Source organism: Salmo salar, chromosome ssa04 (assembly GCF_905237065.1).
Source record: "Salmo salar chromosome ssa04, Ssal_v3.1, whole genome shotgun sequence".
Lineage (NCBI taxonomy): Eukaryota > Metazoa > Chordata > Actinopteri > Salmoniformes > Salmonidae > Salmo > Salmo salar.
In genome coordinates, this window is record NC_059445.1 from 30,734,398 (window position 1) to 30,755,618 (window position 21,221).

The 21,221-nt window shown below is 45.6% G+C and overlaps 1 protein-coding gene across 1 annotated transcript; it reads right to left on the reverse strand.

Moving 5' to 3' along the window:
• Positions 1–14,092: 14,092 nt before the first annotated feature.
• Positions 14,093–17,499, reverse strand: cldn2 (claudin 2). Its single transcript, XM_014195723.2, has 2 exons — positions 17,433–17,499; positions 14,093–17,291 (listed from the first exon to the last, which is right to left on the reverse strand). The coding sequence occupies exon 2, from the start codon at positions 16,506–16,508 to the stop codon at positions 15,672–15,674; it is 837 nt and encodes a 278-aa protein (XP_014051198.1). The 5' UTR covers positions 16,509–17,291; positions 17,433–17,499; the 3' UTR covers positions 14,093–15,671.
• Between the last annotated feature and the right edge of the window lie 3,722 nt (positions 17,500–21,221).

A 21,221-nucleotide genomic window follows, 5' to 3' on the forward strand; every position in this document is an offset into this window, starting at 1 on the left:
GCAGGAACAGCTGAGCAGGCGCAGGAGGAAAGATTCCCATTCCCCAGGCCTGGGCGAACCTGCGGACAGGGTAAGACTGTCACAACAGGGGGAGGGGGAGGAGAGCAGCGTGGGGCCATGAGGAAAGAATCAGAAACGGGCCGAGACACTAAGGGAAAAAACGGAAACCGGGACTGGGGGTCGAGGAGGTCCCCCCCCGGAACCCTATTATCTGTTACAATTGTAATCGACCGGGACATATTGCAGCCTACTGCCCTATTAAAGAAGAGCCAATGCAATCTAACCTCGGTGAAAAAGAAGATGAGATATGGTATGCATGTCCCGTGGTAACCACTGTACTTGAAAGATCAAGAAACAAACATATGTGCAGGGTGAAGGTTGAAGGGAAGGAGGTTGAAGCACTACTGGATTCCGGCAGTATGCTAACCCTTGTCGTTGCAAACCTAGTGCCGACGCATAAACTGGATACAAGTCAGGATATCAGTGTTACGTGCATTCATGGGGATACCCGTCTGTACCCCACAGCATTAGTGAGCATAAAAACAGAGGACGGTCTGCTGGATTATGAGGTCGGCGTGGTCCCAAAGATGCCATATGATGTAATATTGGGTAGATACTTTCCTAACTTTGCGAAGTTAGGTCAAAAGAATGGCATATTTGAGAAGCCAACAACCCTGACCAAGCAGGAAGAAGCATGGGGCCTTCAACCAAGGCCAAGAAAAGAAGTCTCCCAGGAGCCAACCTCACAGGTACTAGTAGGGGAGGATGAGGATGAAGTGGCAAACCTCGTTGATAATGAACAGCCCAGTACTAGTGGGGCTGGGGTCGATCTGAATCCAGAGGACGACTATCTAGAACCAGCAGACCTGGCAGGGTCCATGACTAATTTCGGGACGGCCCAACACCAGGATCCAACCCTGCAGCAAGCCAGAGCAGACGTGCAGGTCGTAGATGGTACTCCCATAAATGATAGGATGATGCCTAATAGTTTTCCCCACTTCATCATGAAAAATGGTTTGGTGTACAGAGTCTCAAAAATAGGGGTTGATGTGGTGGAACAGTTGTTGGTCCCCACCCGGTACAGGAAGACAGTACTGGATCTAGCTCATGGACACATTCTGGGTGGACACCTTGGTATCGATAAAACCCGAGACCGGATTGTAAGGAGGTTTTACTGGCCAGGAATTCAGGCTGAAGTGGCTCGGCATTGTGGAGAGTGCCCGGAGTGCCAGGTAACAGCTCCCCGACCAGCGTTTAGAAGCCCGTTAGTGCCACTCCCCATAATCGAAACGCCATTTGAGAGGATAGCGATGGACATAGTGGGCCCACTACCCAAATCTGCCAGAGGGCACCAATACATTCTGGTCATTCTAGATTATGCCACTCGCTACCCAGAAGCCATTCCCCTTCGGACAATGGCTTCCAAAAATATCGCCAAGGAACTAGTGCTATTGTTCACCAGGGTTGGGGTCCCAAAGGAGATCCTTACTGACCCCTTTATGTCCCGCCTTATGGCGGACCTTTGTAAATTGTGGCAGGTGAAACAGTTGAGGACATCGGTTTACCATCCACAGATGGACGGGCTGGTTGAGAGATTCAACCGGACCCTGAAGTCAATGCTCAGGAAGGTAATCGACAAGGATGGGAAAAACTGGGATTGCATGTTGCCATATCTGATGTTTGCCATTAGAGAGGTTCCTCAAGCCTCGCTGGGGTTTTCTCCCTTCGAGCTGGTATATGGGAGGCACCCCCGGGGAATCTTAGACATCGCCCGGGAAACCTGGGAACACCAATCCACCCCGTATACTAGTGTCATAGAGCACGTCACGGCAATGCAAAACAGGATAGCCACAGTCATGCCCATCGTCAGAGAGCACATGAGACAAGCACAAGAGCACCAGCGGCACACTTATAACCGGCAGGCTACCCTGAGGGAATTTCAACCGGGAGATAAGGTGTTAGTGCTGATCCCCACGGTAGAGTGCAAACTACTAGCCACATGGAAAGGACCATATGAAGTACTGGAGAGAATAGGAGAAGTTAATTATCGGATCCGACAGCCAGGTCGACGGCCCCAGGAACAGATCTATCACATAAACCTGTTAAAAGCATGGAGAGAGAGAGAAACACTAATGGTCACGTACCCCACATATACTCAGGAGACAGCTGAAGTAAATATTTCACCTACTTTGTCCCCAGCACAAGTACAGGAAGTAAAGACCCTGATCCAGAAAAACAGAGATGTGTTTTCAGAAGTACCCGGCCGAACTGAGGTTACAGCTCATGATATCGTTTCCCTACCAGGGAGAAAAGTGAGCATGAGGCCATATCGGGTACCCGAGGCTCGACAGGCAGCGATTAGAGCAGAGACGGAGAAAATGTTGACAGCTGGAGTGATCGAAGAGTCACATAGTGAGTGGTCTAGCCCAATTGTGATGGTCTCCAAGCCCGATGGGTCTTTGCGGTTCTGTAACGACTTTCAGAAGGTAAATGAAATCTCCAAGTTTGATGCCTACCCCATGCCCAGAGTAGACGAACTACTGGAGAAAATTGGTAAAGCTCGGTACATTACGACCCTGGACCTGACAAAAGGGTACTGGCAAGTTCCTCTGGCCCCCAGGGCCAAAGAAAAGACAGCCTTTGCAACCCCTGACGGTTTGTTTCAATACACCGTCATGCCATTCGGCCTACACGGGGCCCCAGCCACCTTTCAACGGCTCATGGACAAGGTCCTAAAACCGCACCAAACATACGCCGCAGCTTATTTAGATGACGTGGGGATCTACAGCCCAGATTGGGAATCCCACTTACCCCGGGTACAGGCGGTGTTAGACGCCCTTAGAAAGGCATGGCTCACGGCGAACCCTGCCAAGTGTTATGTGGGGTTAGAGGAAACGGAGTATCTGGGATACACAGTGGGAAGAGGATTAATCAAACCCCAACGTAAGAAGGTGGAGGCAATTAGAGAATGGCCGAAACCAGTAAATAAGAAGCAGGTTCGAGCCTTCCTAGGGCTGACCGGGTACTACCGGAAGTTCATCCCAAGTTATGCCACAGTGGCCGCCCCACTCACCGACATGACTAGAGCCAGAGGGCCAAACATGGTCAAGTGGGATGAAAGGGCCACCAAAGCATTTAGGACATTACAGGAGGCCCTCTGCAGTAATCCAGTGCTGGTGGTACCAGACTTTGAGAGAGAGTTTGTGGTTCAGACGGATGCTTCAGAGGTCGGCTTGGGAGCAGTGCTGTCCCAAGAGGTAGAAGGGGTGGAACACCCCATCCTGTTTTTAAGCAGGAAGCTGGAACCACGGGAAACCAACTACTCAGTTGTTGAGAAAGAGGCGCTGGCAGTAAAGTGGGCTCTGGAAAGCCTGAAATACTACCTGCTGGGGCGCCACTTCACCCTCATCAGTGACCATGCACCACTCACCTGGATGCATAGGGCTAAAGAGAAGAACGCTCGGGTGATGCGGTGGTTTTTGAGTCTCCAACCGTTTCACTTTGACTTGAAACACAGAGCAGGAAAGGAAATGGGAAATGTGGATGGGTTATCCCACATGCACGCATATTTTGCTGCGGTAGCCCGACCTAGGGGGTCGGATCTAGGGGGGGAGATGTGTGGCAAAGAAGGGGGTCGAGTGATAAATGGCAGATATGTGAGGGCAGAACTAATAAACGGGCTCTGCCCGATCACTAAAATGGCCACCCCGATCAGAACTACAGATCACAAAATGGCCGACTGCCAAAACTACAATTCCCAGAAGCAAGGGGAACCCTCAGAAGGTGGAGCCGACCCACAGATAAAAGGTCAAGAAAAACCAGGAAGAGAGAGAGAGGGCGGGAAGGATCTATGAACCATAGAGAAAGAGACAATCTACATTGGCTGGATTTACCGTGTACGAGCTGGACTGTTTTGGACTTACCTGTTGGCATTTAGACCTGGACCTACCGAGAACCAGATTTGTGTACCGAACCCTGCTATCCTTGACCTTACTTGCGGCCTGGGTGGACCAGGACAGCGGAACAAACACACAGGTACTGTCATGTTCGAAAGGACTTTCATTCTGGGCTGACTTTGGTGACAGTTTCCCACTTAATTTGTGACAAACGCTCCTAACTTTGAAGAGGTTTGCCACAATATATATATATATATATATATATACAGAATAACAACAAAAAAATCCAGAAAAACGAATGTCAAAAATGTTATAAATTGATTTGCATTTTAATGAGGGAAATAAGTATTTGACCCCTCTGCAAAACATGACATTGTACTTGGTGGCAAAACCCTTGTTGGCAATCACAGAGGTCAGACGTTTCTTGTAGTTGGCCACCAGGTTTGCACACTTCTCAGGAGGGATTTTGTCCCACCCCTCTTTGCAGATCTTCTCCAAGTCATTAAGGTTTCGAGGCTGACGTTTGGCAACTCGAACCTTCAGCTCCCTCCACAGATTTTCTATGGATTTTCTATGACCCCCTCTGATTGAGAGGGGGTCAAATACTTATTTCCCTCATTAAAATGCAAATCAATTTATAACATTTTTGACATGCGTTTTTCTGGATTTTTTGTTGTTGTTATTCTGTCTCTCACTGTTCTAATAAGCCTACCATTAAAATTATAGACTGATCATTTCTTTGTCAGTGGGCAAATGTACAAAATCAGCAGGGGATCAAATACTTTTTTCCCTCACTGTGTGTGTATATATATATATATATATATATATCTCGTAGCTGTCTAGAAATTGCGAAAAATTTTTGTTTTTCAAAGAAAAGGAAAGTAGACGATGAATGTAGGGTGTTCCAGCAATGGTGAACATCGACATATTTCTTTATTGAAGTATCAGGTAAACTTCCGACTTCAACTGGCCTTCCCTGTAGCTCAGTTGGTAGAGCATGGTGTTTGCAACACCAGGGTTTTGGGTTCGATTCCCATGGGGGGCCAGCACAGAAAAAAATAAAAAAAATAAAAAAAAAAAAAAAATGTATGAGTTGTATGAAATGTATGCATTCACTACTGTAAGTCGCTCTGGATAAGAGCATCTGCTAAATGACTAAAAATGTAAATGAACTGTATGTGGTGTACATATAGGTAGGGGTAAAGTGACTAGGCAACAGGATAGATAAACAGTAGCAGCAGCGTATGTGGTGAGTGTGAAAGTGTTTGTGGCGTCAGTATACATGTGTGCGCAAGTTATGTGTGTGTGTGTGGGCATATGTAGCTTGGGTGTCAGTGTAAGTATGTGTGACTGTGTGAGTAGAGTCCAGTGAGTGTGTGTATAGTCAATGCAAGAGAGTTGGTGCAAAAAAGGGTAAATGCAGGTAGTCCAGGTAACCATTTGATTAGCTATTTAGCAGTCTTATTTAGAAGTCTTATGGCATGGTGGTGGAAGCAGGTCAGGGTCCTGTAGGTTCCAGACTTGGTGCATTGGTTCCACTTGCTGTGCGATAGCAGAGAGGACAGTTTTTCTGGGCCTTCCTCTGACACTGCCTGCTATAGAGGTTCTGGATGGCAGGGAGCTTGGCCCCAGTTATGTACTGGGCAGTACGCACTACCCTCTGTAGTGCCTTGCGGTCAGATGTCAAGCAGTTGCCATACCATGCAGTGATGCAACCAGTCAAGATGCTCTCGATAGCGCAGCTGTATAACTTTTTGAGGATCTGAGGGCCCATGCCAAATCTTTTCTGAGGGGAAGAGACGTTGTCGTGCCCTCTTCACAACTGTTGGTGTGTTTGGACCATGATATATCCTTAGTGTTATGGAACGAGGAACTTGAAGCTCTAGACCCGGCTCCACTACAGCCCCGTCAATGTGAATGGGGACATTGGGCTCACACCTTCGTTACCTGTAGTCCACAATCAGCTCCTTTGTCTTACTGACGTTGAGGGAGAGGTTGTTGTCCTGGCAAACTTAATAATGGTGTTGGAGTTGTGCCCGGCCACACAGTCGTGGGTGAACAGGGAATACACGAGGGGACTAAGCACGCACCCCTTAGGGCCACCCGTGTTGAGGGTCAGCATGGCGAATATGTTGTTACCTACCCTTATCACCTGAGGGCGGCCCGTCAGGAAGTCCAGGATCCAGTTGCAGAGGGAGGTGTCCAGTCCCAGGGACCTTAGCTTAGTGATGAATTTCGAGGGGCACTTCTGGTGTTGAACGCTGAGCTGTAGTCAATGAACAGCATTCTCACGTAGGTGTTCCTTTTGTCCAGGTGTGAAAGGGCAATGTGGAGTGCAATAGAGGTCCAGGTTGTCTGGGATGATGGTGTTGATGTGAGCCTTTCAGCCTTTCAAAGCATTTCATGGCTACAGATGTGAGTGCTACATGGAGATAGTCATTTAGACCGGTTACCTTGGCGTACTTGGGCAGAGTAACTATGATGGTCTACTTAAAACATATAGTTATTACAGACTGGGTTAGGGGAAGGTTGAAAATGTCAGTGAAGACACTTGCCAGCTGGTCAGCGAATGCTCTGAATACACGTCCTGGTAATCCGTCTGGCCCTGCGGCCTTGTGAATGTTGACCTGTTTAAAGGTCTTACTCATGTCGGCAAAGGAGAGCATGATCATACAGTCGTCCGGGACAGCTGGTGCTTTCACACATGGTTCAGTGTTGCTCGAAGCGAGCGTAGAAGGCATTTAGCTTGTCAGGTACGCCTGTGTCACTGTGGAGATCATGGCTGGGTTTACCTTTGTAATCTGTGATAGTTTGCAAGCCCTGCCACATCCGCTGAGTGTCACAGCCGGCGTAGTAGGATTTGATCTTAGTCCTGTATTAACGCTTTGCCTGTTTGATGATTCATTGGAGGGCATAGCATGATTGAGAGGCCGGATCAAGGACTCTGACCAATCAGCCACAATCACAGGCTCAGGACAGAGCGGGACTCAAGCGATTGGCAGCTCCAAAGAGGATCAACGTGAATCAGCAAATCGGTAGCCTGTGTGGTGCGGCGAAGGCAGGGTCTGGTAATGGTCCGGAGATAGGTAGAGGATTTGTATTTTTATTTGGATTTATTATAGATCCCTACTACTCTTCCTGGGGTCCAGCAACATTTAAGGCACTTATACAATTTTAAAAACATTACAACACATTCACAGATTTCCCAACACACTGTGTGCCCTCAGGCCCCTACTCCATCACTGTCACATATCTACAACACAAAATCCATGTGTTAGCTTGTGTGTGTATGCATGTGTCTGTCCCTATGTTTGTGTTGCTTCATGTAACAGTATAGTTTCCGTCCCTCTCCTCGCCCCTACCTGGGCTCGAACCAGGGACCCTCTGCACACATCGACAACAGTCACCCTCGAAGCATCGTTACCCATCACTCCACGAAAGCCGTGGCCCTTGCAGAGCAAGGGGAACAACTACTTCAAGGTCTCAGAGCGAGTGACGTCACTGATTGAAACGCTATTAGCGCGCACCACCGCTAACTAGCTAGCCATTTCACATTAGTTACACTCACCCCCCTTTTGACGACCTCCTTTTCTGCAGCAACCAGTGATCTGGGTCAACAGCATCAATGTAACAGTATAGCTTCCTTCCCTCTCCCCACCCCTACCTGGGCTCGAACCAGGGACCCTCTGCACACATCGACAACAGTCACCCTCGAAGCATCGTTACCCATCACGCCACAAAAGCCACAGCCCTTGCAAAGCAAGCGGAACAACTACTTCAAGGTCTCAGAGCGAGTGACGTCACCAATTGAAACGCTCTTAGCACACACCACCACTATCTAGCTAGCCATTTCACATCGGTTACATTCACAGTTCTCGCTCTTCCATAAGGTGTATTTTTATTTGTTTTAAATCAAATTTTACTCCTTGCATCAGTTACTTGATGTGGAATAGAGTTTCATGTAGTCATGGCTCTATGTAGTACTGTGTGCCTCCCATAGTCTGTTCTGGACTTGGGGACTGTGAGGAGACCTCCTGTGGTAGGTCTTGTGGGGTATGCATGGATGTCTGAGCTGTGTGCCAGTAGTTCAAACAGACACCTCGGTGCATTCAACATGTCAATAGCTCTCATAAATACAAGTAGTGATGAAGTCAATCTCTCCTCCACTTTGAGCCAGGAGAGATTGACATGCATATTATTGATGTTAGCTCTCTGTGTACATCCAAGGTCAGCCGTGCTGTACTAACTTTCCACCCACTCTGAAACTAACTGCAGCTCTTTGTTAAGTGTTGCAGTCAATTCAGTCGCTGTAGTAGCTGACGTGTATAAATCATATCAAATTTTATTAGTCACATGCGCCGAATACAACAGATGTAGACCTTAGTGAAATGCTTACTTACGAGCCCCTAACGAACAATGCAGTTTAAGAAAATACGGATAAGAAATAAAAGTAACAAGTAATTAAAGAGCAGCAGTAAAATAACAATAGCGAGACTATATACAGGGTACCGGTTTGTTGAGGTAATATGTAGGTAGAGTTATTAAAGTGATTATGCATAGATGATAACAACAGAGAGTAGCAGCGGTGTAAAAGAGGGGGGCAATGCAAATAGTCTGGGTAGCCATTTGATTAGATGTTCAGGAGTCTTATGGCTTGGGGGTAGAAGCTGTTTAGAAGCCTCTTAGGCCTAGACTTGGTGCTACGGTACCGCTTGTCATGCGGTAGCAGAGAGAACAATCTATGACTAGGGCGGCTGGCGTCTTTGACCATTTTTAGGGCCTTCCTCTGACACCGCCTGGTATAGAGGTCCTGGATGGCAGGAAGCTTAGCCCCAGTGATGTACTGGGCCGTTCGTACTACCCTCTGTAGTGCCTTGCGGTTGGAGGCCGAGCAGTTGCAGTACCAGGCAGTGATGCAACCAGTCAGGATGCTCTCGATGGTTCAGCTGTAGAACCTTTTGAGGATCTGAGGGCCCATGCCAAATCTCAGTCTCCTGAGGGGGAATAGGTTTTGTTGTCCTCTCTTCATGACTGTCTTGGTGTGCTTGGACCATGGTAGTTTGTTGGTGATATGGACACCAAGGAACTTGAAGCTCTCAACCTGCTCCACTGCAGCCCCGTTGATGAGAATGGGGGTGTGCTCGGTCCTCTTTTTCCTGTAGTCCACAATCATCTCCTAGTGTTTTTTTATTCCTCATCAATCCACAAGGATTTAACCGTTTTTTTGTCATTGTCTTAATGGGTGCGTGCTTATTAGTAACTGGGATAAGCAATTTCATAAATGTGTCAAGTGAAGCGTCTATTTGCTCCTCATTACGCACCACGGACCAACAAATATTCTTTACATCATCAACAAAGGAATCACTACGAAACTTATTGTATGTACTATATTAGGCCCAGCATTTGGAAATTTGGTTTTCCTAGATATGGCTACAATATTGTGATGACTACATCCAATGGATATGGATACAGCTTTAAAGCAGATTTCTGCAACATTAGTAAAGATGTGATCAATACATGTTGATGATTTCATTTCTGTGCTGTTTGTAAATAACCTGGTAGGTTGACTGATAAAGGCACTGGTTAGAGTTTGAAGCGTTCTCTTGAGTGGGCAGCTAGATGAAAGCCAGTCAATATTAATAAGGTCACCCAGAAAATATACCTTTCTGTTGATATAATATACATTATCAATCATATTACATATATTATCCAGATACTGACTGTTACCACTTGGTGGTCTATAGCAGCTTCCCACAAGAATGGGCTTTAGGTGAGGCAGATGAACCTGTAGCCACATTACTTCCAACAGTATTTAACATGAGATCCTCTCTAATCTTTACAGGAATGTGGTTCTGAATATAAATAGCAACACCTCCACCACCGGTATTTCTCTATTTTCTGTAGATGTTATAACCATGTATTGCAACCACTGTATCAACAAAGGTATTGTCTAAGTACGTTTCAGAGATAGTCAGACTATGAATGTCATCTGTTACGAGCAAATTATTAATTTGATGAACCTTGTTTCTTAAACTACATATGTTAAAGTGGGCTACTTTTATTCTGGGATGCTTGATTGTTTTCATTGCTTTACTGGGAAGCTTAGCAGAAGTAGATATTCTCATGTTATTTATGTTAGTGCAGGGTGAGCTGCACACAGTGGACTTCCTACTAGGGCACACCGCCTCAATGCTAACAGTATAGTAAATCTGGTTCATAGGCACATGATTACCGCATACAATATTTTTTTCATTTAACCTTTATTTAACTAGGCAAGTCAGTTAAGAACAAATTCTTATTTACAATGACGGCCTACCCCAGCCAAACCCGGATGACGCTGGGCCAATTGTGCGCCGCGCTATGGGACTCCCAATCACGGCCGGATGTGATACAGCCTGGATCCTACAATAGCTGTAGGATCAGCAGAGGCATTCAGGGCAGTTAGAGGGACATAAATTAGGTTACTTACATTGTGTCTACCAACGCCCCTGGTATAATATACATTTGCTCAAGCATTTTAACAACTCAGCGTCACAATGGTAGGGATTAAATGAGCTGGGCTTGGGTCATTGATAAGTCATTGTCTCAACAAAGCCTTATAATGCTGTGTAAGGATCCAGCAACCCAAATGAATTTGACATGTCTGATATATCAGCCTGGTCTCATAGACTAGACGTAACATAGTAAATGGAAACCCAGGACACTCAAACGAGTGTGATCTGTTATGTTTGGTATGGTTACATAAGCCAGATGGTTACTTAAAGCAAAAACGAAAGGAGGGTGGTTGGTCAGGGTGGGCGTATACCATGAACGTCTAGCAACCCAAAGGTTGCGAGTTCAAATCTCATTAGCATATTAGCTAATTAGCAATTTTTCAACTACTTACTAATTTTTAGCAACATTGCAACTGTTTAGCATGTTAGCTAACCCTTCCCTTAACCTTAACCCTTTAACTAAACTTATAAACTTAACCCTAACCCAGCTAACATTAGCCATGTTATGTCATATCTTATAGTGGTATAACCATAGAATTAGGAATTAGAATGCTTATTTAATAATAATTAACTAAATAGTCATTTAATAGGATCTCTAGGGGGTATAAAATATTGAAACATCCCAGAGAGCCCTGGAGGTAGTTAATGGGTACTGGTTGCTAGGGACATCTCTGGTGATTGAGTTTGGCCAAGAGCAGCGACTGAGCATCAATGGAAAAGGGAGGAGGAGGAGGAGGAGAAAAAGAGGATGTAGTGATCTCTGAGCCCAGTACTATAGACTCTACAGCCTCAACAAGGGCTGAGTCATTAATAAGACAGACAACTGATGTTGTCAAAGGAGGAGAGTGTTAGGTACTCCTCAACTCAATGACTGAGGTTTGACATTTCTGGTCATTGTCAATTTGTTGTGTGAAGATCAATAAAAAAAGTGTATTTATTTGTATATTTGTCCTGGATGTTTGTGGTTTTTATGTGTGATCGCTTTGGCTGTGTTTGAAATGTGAGTTATATAAACCCAACATGAGTTCTCTTTCTTTATTGGTCGGGTTTCATTCTGAGTGGGTGTCATTCCTCTGGTGGGTCACCAGACGTCCCTGTACCCCACTGCTCATTCTGAGTGGGTGTCATTCCTCTGGTGGGTCACCAGATGTCCCTGTAACTCACTGCTCATTCTGAGTGTCATTCCTTTGGTGGGTCACTAGATGTCCCTGTACCTCACTGCTCATTCTGAGTGTCATTCCTTTGGTGGGTCACTAGATGTCCCTGTACCTCACTGCTCATTATGAGTGTCATTCCTTTGGTGGGTCACTAGACGTCCCTGTACCCCACTGCTCATTCTGAGTGTCATTCCTTTGGTGGGTCACTAGACATCCCTGTACCTCACTGCTCATTCTGAGTGAGTGTCATTCCTCTGGTGGGTCACCAGACGTCCCTGTACCTCACTGCTAATTCTGAGTGGGTGTCATTCCTCTGGTGGGTCACTAGACGTCCCTGTACCCCACTGCTCATTCTGAGTGAGTGTCATTCCTCTGGCGGGTCACCAGATGTCCCTGTACCCCACTGCTCATTCTGAGTGAGTGTCATTCCTCTGGCTGGTCACCAGATGTCCCTGTACCTCACTGCTCATTATGAGTGTAATTCCTTTGGTGGGTCACTAGACGTCCCTGTACCCCACTGCTCATTCTGAGTGAGTGTCATTCCTCTGGTGGGTCACTGGACGTCCCTGTACCTCACTGCTCATTATGAGTGAGTGTCATTCCTCTGGTGGGTCACTAGATGTTCCTGTACCTCACTGCTCATTATGAGTGGGAGTCTCATTCCTCTGGTGGGTCACTAGACGTCCCTGTACCCCACTGCTCATTCTGAGTGAGTGTCATTCCTCTGGTGGGTCACTAGACGTCCCTGTACCTCACTGCTCATTATGAGTGAGTGTCATTCCTCTGGTGGGTCACTAGATGTTCCTGTACCTCACTGCTCATTATGAGTGGGAGTCATTCCTCTGGTGGGTCACTAGACGTCCCTGTACCCCACTGCTCATTCTGAGTGAGTGTCATTCCTCTGGTGGGTCACTAGACGTCCCTGTACCTCACTGCTCATTATGAGTGAGTGTCATTCCTCTGGTGGGTCACTAGACGTCCCTGTACCTCACTGCTCATTATGAGTGAGTGTCATTCCTCTGGTGGGTCACTAGACGTCCCTGTACCTCACTGCTCATTATGAGTGAGTGTCATTCCTCTGGTGGGTCACTAGATGTCCCTGTACCCCACTGCTCATTATGAGTGAGTGTCATTCCTCTGGTGGGTCACTAGACGTCCCTGTACCTCACTGCTCATTATGAGTGAGTGTCATTCCTCTGGTGGGTCACTAGACGTCCCTATACCCCACTGCTAATTCTGAGTGGGTGTCATTCCTCTGGTGGGTCACTAGACATCCCTGTACCCCACTGCTCATTATGAGTGGGTGCCATTCCTCTGGTGGGTCACTAGACGTCCCTGTACCTCACTGCTCATTATGAGTGAGTGTCATTCCTCTGGTGGGTCACTAGATGTCCCTGTACCCCACTGCTCATTATGAGTGTCATTCCTCTGGTGGGTCACTAGACGTCCCTATACCCCACTGCTAATTCTGAGTGGGTGTCATTCCTCTGGTGGGTCACTAGACATCCCTGTACCCCACTGCTCATTCTGAGTGAGTGTCATTCCTCTGGTGGGTCACTAGACGTCCCTGTACCCCACTGCTCATTATGAGTGGGTGCCATTCCTCTGGTGGGTCACCAGACGTCCCTGTACCTCACTGCTCAATCTGAGTGGTTTTGCCTTGCACTCACTGACCTGTTTGCCATAATCTGCCTTTGGATCCTGTTCTGGAACTGTAGAGGGCAGAGTAGCCACTTGAGAGAGTTGTATTCTTCTCTCCTTTCCCACAGAGCAAGGAACCTTTTTCTTCTCATGTTGAAATGATAATGGTCAGATAAGGTACATATATGACTAGTAGTCCTGACTGGTAGGCCATTTTTAAAACTCACTGAAAAGATAAGCTTGGTGTTCCACCCCGTGATTTAAGTGAAGTTTGTACACAAAATGATCAAGTAGGATGATCAACTAACAGTCCCAGGGACACAGTTTGAATGGAGCGGGAATAAACGGAAATACATACTGTATGTATGGAGAGAATGTGTGTTAGGTTGTGTTTGTTTTTCCCACCAGCAGAAGTGTGTGTTAAACCGTGCACAATACTGCTCAATCAAGGTTAAAGTCCAAGGGTGTCAGTTTACAGCAGTCTTTTTAGAGGTCGTTTTAGGGGTCATTAACCCCACATACAGTTACGTTGCTTTCCCACCAATACAAGGAAACAGCGGTCTTGTCTGTCTACTGTATACCTGTGGACAACAGCCAAAGTGACCTGTTTTCAAATCATCTGTCAAATCACCTCAACCTCCCCAAGTACCTCACTCCTGTCACCAACACCGAAACTAACTACCCATTGATTAGAGGGGAGTTTGTCTTTGTTGCTTGTTTTGGGTTTATTTGCGCCCATCTTTCCTTCTTGTTTGTCTTTCATCATCGTTCATGGCTCATCTGTTTTGGAATGGAATGGGACATAAGGGTCCCTCTACAACAGAGATGCAGTAGATAACATTCAGGTTAATAAGCCGTCCTTGGGCTTCATCTGTAATAAAATGAAAATGACTGACGGTTCTAATGAAGATCAAAATATATTTTATTTAGTTAAATCACTTGCTTTTTTCTTAACTATTTTGACTGCAAAATATCTTTGGAAAATAGAAGTTATGGTTAGAAAGTGTTGAAATTATTTGTAAACAGGTCTTAATATGAAAAAACGATGAAAAAACAAAATCAGTAGTGTTAAATCACATGAAACAGAAGAAATCATTTAAACTTTCACATGAATGATTATCAATCAAAAGAAACATGTAGAGGAGATTAGCTAACATAGTAATTGATAATGAACATTTGTCAATGATTTTAATTCACAGAGTCTGGGGTGGGGAGGGGGGTTCTACTAAGCTAACATATGGAATTGTTTTAAGATGGTCATACCAAGGATCATTTATTATTTGATTTTGAATTTTAGGACCCATTTAGGTATAAAAACATATTTATTTTATACATTTTTTTATGAAACATTAAATTTGGCTTTACTGCTATTAGCCCATAGAAATGCATTGAATAACAGATTCATACATGGAAAAACAGAAAAAAATATCAAAAGGACGTTTGTTTTAAAGTGTCTGTCCTGTATCTGAGAGATATAAGACAGATCAGGAAATGATTATACAAATGTATATTTTTTTGCAATATTTAACACATTTTCTGGGGCACTAAGCTACCATTACATACTTCCATTCATTTTTTCAACTGCTACCGGGCTACCTTCAGACGAGGCTTGTGTGGGTCGTAGAGCAAAAAAATAGAGGGGTCATATTAGTGTGCAGCCCAAACTGTTGGGACGCTACACACAGAAGTTGGCAGATTGGCGGTACCGACTTCAGACGAGTCCCAAGACGCTTGTGGGGGTTGTAGAGCAAAACGGAGAACACCATCGTGTTTGTGAGAGTCACTACATATGTTTTCATTAGAACACTGATTTTCGGGATGTCTCATGGTCTGACAACCACCGCTGTAGTTCGGCCACCTTCCACTGCAGATGAGGAAGGTCAACATCGGCGGATGTGCTGGATTGACACACAGTCCATGCAGATATCTCTAGCTTAAACAGACAGATTTTGATGGGGATTTTTTTATTATGCCCATTTCGATTTCCGCGTGGCCGTGGACATCGACTCTAGGGTGAAAAGGCATAAAAGAAAGTGTGTCCTAAAAACCTATTTGGTTGAGTGATACAGTATCGCTGTTGGTGGACCTTACTGAAGAGGCTGGCACAGCCTGCAGTGCGAGGTCACTGGGGTACATTAGCTGTGTGTGATTACTGAGTGTGTGTTTACTTTCAAGAGACCTTATCTCCAGATGGAGCAAACACTTCAGAGTAATCACATCAAGACAGATGTTACTGCAATAAATCCATTTTCAATAGTAAATCAACTATAAAACATGCTCAGTTCGTTCAGTCACTACAGTACTGTATGCATGGTCAAGCACTACAAGTCTCTCTGAGTTCCATTGTGAGGAGCAGTTAATTGTAAATGATAACACAGTCAGTTACCTTAGCATGTTGTTGGGGTGGTCATTCTCTGCACCACATACTGTATAGAAGAGACAGCGTGATGTGTGTGTGAATGTTAACATTGGCCTGAACACGATCAGACGTACCCGGTGACATCGTAGCCCACTGCAGGGTTGCGACGTGGGTCTTTCTTGGCCCCCTGGGCGGGGGTGCTGGACTGGGTAGTAGTGCTGGTGTGACTTCTTGCCAGGGTCGCTGCCTTGGTGGCAGCGTTCACCCCCATCTGTAGCGTTGGGTTCCTATACGTCTGTGAGCTGGTCCTGGCCCTCCCAGTGGCTACCCCCATGCCCGGGGCTGGGTAGGGGTACCCTCCACCGTGTCTCCTCCCTCCACGGCGCCCCCCATCCGCCTTCTCACAGCAGGAGACACACAGCAGCCCCCCGCCCAGCATGGAGAGCAGGGCGGCGGCCAGCCCCACGTACAGACAGTCCCCCAGCTCGTACTTCAGGCTGTTGGGCAGGTTGGCTTGGTAGAAGGTCTGGACAACCTCGTGGGTGGTCCACGACACCGGGATCAGAGCCAGGAACCCTGCGGTGAGGAAGAGGCCTCCCCCAGTACCGGCCACTCGGCCTTTAGCCTCGGAGCCCTCCATGCAGATGGTACACTGCATGCCCACGGTGGAGATGATGATGGCCAGGACGGAAAAGACCACGGAGACCACCATCAGGGCCCGGGAGGCCTGGAGGTCTGAGTGTAAGGCCAGCATGGAGTTGTAGGTCTCACACTGGAAGGCTCCGGTGCTCTGGTAGACACACTCCATCCAGAGGCCCTTCATATTGGTCACGCTAGTGATGATGTTGGGCCCGATGTGGGCAGATGTCCGCCAGTGGGGAAGCACTGTGGACACCAGGGTACCCAGCATGCCTAGCAGACCCATGATGAAGCCCATCAGTTCTAGAGCAGCTGACGCCATGGCTGTGGTGGACTGATGATGATAATGATATACCTTCTTGCTGCTGTTTCAGTTAACTCCAGCTCTCCGTCCTTTTAACTCATACACTCTCACTGGTCCTCCTTCCCCACACTAACACACACACTGCACTCTCTTCTACTACAAACACGATTGCTATTACGGTACTGTTGCCTGTTACAATCCTCTAAGCTCGCTGCTCTCTCTTTGACTGTAACTTGCCATAGAACCAGTTCCAATCCTGTGGTAACTCCTTACTCACACCCAGTCTCTCTCTCTCTCTCTCTCTCTCTGACACACACTGGTTAGCAAAGACTGACCTTCCGACTGACTGGTGACTTGATTGAATCCATGTTCCTCACCATAACACTCGGTAGCCACTCTTCAAACCCTCCAGATGGAGTGTTACACTCTCAATGATGTTCTCTCTCTCTCAATGATGTTCTCTCTCTCAATTCTTGTTCTACTCTAGTCTCAATCCTGACTTTTGTCTTTTTTCCCTCTCTCTTTCCTCCACTCTCTACTGCTCAGTATATTGCACCTCTCTCTTTGTGTTTTGTGAACCCACAATCAAACTAACCTATCAGGTCCTTCACCTCTCCATGTACACAGACACTGGCATCCCCATTGGCACAGTGGGTTAAACATTCATTCAGCAATCAGTCATCTCTTTCCCAAAACAGACCTTTGGTACACGGTTCTGGCTACAACAAGGCCAGCTGATGGACAGGCCAGGCTAAAGAGAGCAGCATCTCTCCTGTATCTTCGCCAAACACTTCTATGGAACTGAGGGTAAACGAGGGAAATAAATATTAAGAAAGGGAGATCAAATTTAGCAATATTGAAAACTAAAACCCTAAAACAAATCCCATAGCTGTAATGTTACATTATTGATTGAAACAACATCACTCACACACACACACGTACCGTCACAAAACCCCTGCGTCTGGCTGAGAGATGGTCATGTTATTCCTTAATGGAGACAGACAAGTGTGTGTTCATACTAGGCCTAAGTGTGTATGAGACCTGACGCTCTGCTCCTAATCTGTATTAATCTGTGCTCACATGTCACCAACAGCATAATGGGATTAGCATGTAATCCAGCCACTCTTTCAGTGGAGCAGATAAAGAGAGTTTGGGGGAGAGAGGGAGGGAGAGGTCCAAGGTCCAAATGCACCAGAAACACAACATGATTATTAAGAGCAGTCTATATGGGCATACTGTACCAACCATAGAATTGGAATGAATGGGCCTTCTGGCCATTCTACTGCCAATGTTTGTCTATGGAGATTGCATGGCTGTGTGCTCGATTTTATACATCTGTCAGCATCGGGTGTGGCTGAAATAGCCGAATCCACTAATTTGAAGGGGTGTCCACATACTTTTGTATATATAGTGTATGTAACACTTTAGAGTGTGATTTTTACACTAGGTCAGTGTTAAAGGATTTACACTAGGTCTACCATTCAAAAGTCTGCAGACAGTAATTTCAAAGCAAAGCATTTACTATGCAACATTACAATAAGCAGAGTAGAAAAGGATTATAGCACATGCTATCCATTCAACAATTCCAAAGCAGCTGTACTATTAAATAATTGTTTAACTGTGAAAGGTTTTGTCTAAATGTTTTTTACATCCAAGATAAGTGTCCCAATCCAAAATCATCCCCTAAACCCTATGTCCTATGCACTTGTGGAGATCTGAGAGGAATTGACAGGTGCATCAACTGGTATAGCTTGACCTTGCCCCACTAGGTGGAATTTACACCATATTGTGTATACCAATCAAATTCTCTCAGATCTCCACAAGTGCATAGGGTTTAGGGGATGATTTTGGATTGCCTCAGTGAGGCTTCATTACAGCCGGCTGCCTTGAGTGGAATTGAAGGTAAAAAAATAACAAAAAATGTGTTGTAGTCTTCTACAGGTAAAATAAAGTGCACAGGATATTATACAAAATATCCTGTAACAAACATTTTACATTTACATTTTAGTCATTTAGCAGACGCTCTTATCCAGAGCGACTTACAGTAGTGAATGCATACATTTCTTTCCGTACAAACATAATGCATTTTGGACAACTAACATTTCTTTGGTATCACTTCATTTGAATACTCTCCAAAGTAGATGGTTTGTAGATGTTCAATAACTGTCAACATTTCAGCTAACCCTCCATTAACCCTAACCCTTATCCTAACTCTAAATTTAACGCTTACCCTAACCTTAACCCATATCTAGGTTTCCAAAGGGTCGGAAACTTTCCGGTAAATTTCTGTAATTATTCCGGAAATTTTCCATGGGAAGTTATGCCTGGGAATTTGGGGAATTTTGCATAAATTCATCAAAAAAGTTAGTTTATAACAGTGAGCCTTTTTGTGGAATACACATAAGGCAATTCTAGGTCTTGTGGCATATTTTGGTTCAACTATCCCCAATTCAATGGAATTGCCACCCTCTGCATGCACAGTGCATTCTTCTATAACATGTGCAGTGCACTCTTCCATCACATGTACAGCTGATTCTCAAGATCTTGCACACTAATGAGATGCTATTGAGCCCACTCTACTACACTGTCTGAGCCAAGGACTACATGCTTTCTGGTAAGTTTTGATTACAATACTGGGTGGGGTGAAGATATTTTATATCTGTACATGGAATTGTATTTGTTATTTTTTTGACCATTCTTTTTCTAATCTTTACAGGAAAATGCCACATCTGATGTGTGGAGACATTTCACTGCAGTTAATGTAGAAGGAAAAACTGTGTACATTTGCCATTACTGTGCCAAATCATATGGAAGAATGCAACAAAGATGCAGAATCATCTGGCCAAGTGCATAATGTTCCCTCAGCGCTCACAACAAGCAACCTCTGGCAAAAGTCCCTCTACTTCTATTTGAGGTGAAAATGATGAATCAGACACCTTATTGATAGCAACAGCTCATAGTTCTCCTGGAATCAGAAGTTTTTTGACTCAATGGAGGAACATAGTCAGAGAAATGCTGATGAATGTCTTGCTCGAGCTGTGTATGTAACTGGTTCACTCTCTGATGTTCACAGGCAATGTGTATTGGAAGAGATTTCTGAATGTTCTTCGCCTAGGGTACACCCCTCCAACCAGACATGCTTTATCTACTCATTTGCTGGATACAGAGTTCAACAGAGTTCAAGTGAAGGTCAAGCAAATCATAGAGAAAGCAGACTATTGCAAACATCTCTGATGGGTGGTCGAATGTTCGTGGGCATGGAATAGTTAACTACATCATCTCCACCCCTCAACCAGCATTCTAAAAGAGCACAGACACAAGGGACAACAGACACACCGGTCTCTACATTGCAGATGAGCTGAAGGCAGTCATCAATGACCTTGGACCACAGAAGGTATTTGCACTGGTGACAGACAATGCTGTGAACATGAAGGCTGCTTGGTCTAAAGTGGAGGAGTCCTACCCTCACATCACACCCATTGGCTGTGCTGCTCATGCATTGAATCTGCTCCTCAAGGACATCATGGCACTGAAAACAATGGATACACTCTATAAGAGAGCCAAGGAAATGGTTAGGTGTGTGAAGGGTCATCAAGTTATAGCAGCAATCTACCTCACCAAGCAAAGTGAGAAGAATAAGAGCACCACATTGAAGCTGCCCAGCAACACCCATTGGGGTGGTGTTGTCATCATGTTTGACAGTCTCTTGGAGGGGAAGGAGTCTCTCCAAGAAATGGCCATATCACACTTTGCCGATATGGACAGTCCCATCAAGAGGATCCTCCTGGATGATGTATTTTGGGAGAGAGTGGTAAGCAGCCTGAAACTCCTGAAACCTATAGCAGTAGCCATTGCACAGATTGAGGGAGACAATGCCATCCTGTCTGATGTTCAGACTCTGCTTGCAGATCTGTACTGCCCTGCCCACTTCACTGTTGCTCCAAGCAGAGGAAACTGCAGTTCTGAAATACATCAAAAAGCATGAAGACTTCTGCCTGAATCCCATACATGTCGCAGCATACATGTTGGACCCCAAGTATGCTGGCAAGAGCATTCTGTCTGGTGCAGAGATCAACAAGGCCTATGGTGTCATCACTACCATGTCTCGCCACCTTGGCCTGGATGAGGGCAAGGTTCTTGGCAGTCTGGCAAAGTACACTTCCAATCAAGGGCTTTGGGATGGAGATGCAATATGGCAGTCGTGCCAACATATCTCATCAGCCACCTGGTGAAAGGGACTTTGTGGATCTGAGGCTCTTTCCCCTGTTGCCTCCATCATCCTCCAAATCCCACCAACATCAGCCGCCTCAGAGCGCAACTGGTCCTTGTTTGGGAACACACACAAACCAAAGCACACAACAGGCTGGCCAATACAAGGGTTGAAAAATTGGTGTCAATCCGGGCAAATAGTTTAGTTTCTAGACTATCATTTTACAGATGTATGTTGAATACATTTTTGGGAGATTGATAAAGGAATTTATATGTTTAAAGTAAGGGAAGACCCCCCTGAAATGGAAAAAAATGTATGGGAACATATTGGCACCGTACGAAACATACATGATGTACAATACCACTCACTTGGAGGCCGTTTCATTCAAAACATATTGCAAATGTCATATGGCAAATGCCAAGTGTCACACAGTAAAAATCCAATCGATGGCGAGCTCGCTCCACCGTGAATTTTCTTATTGCAAATGTAACACAAGTCAAGACCCAAGAATAACATTTTGA

Bases quoted from the DNA above. Each gene is read 5' to 3' on its own strand.
- cldn2 (XM_014195723.2), bottom strand. From the start codon at position 16,508: ATGGCGTCAGCTGCTCTAGAACTGATGGGCTTCATCATGGGTCTGCTA.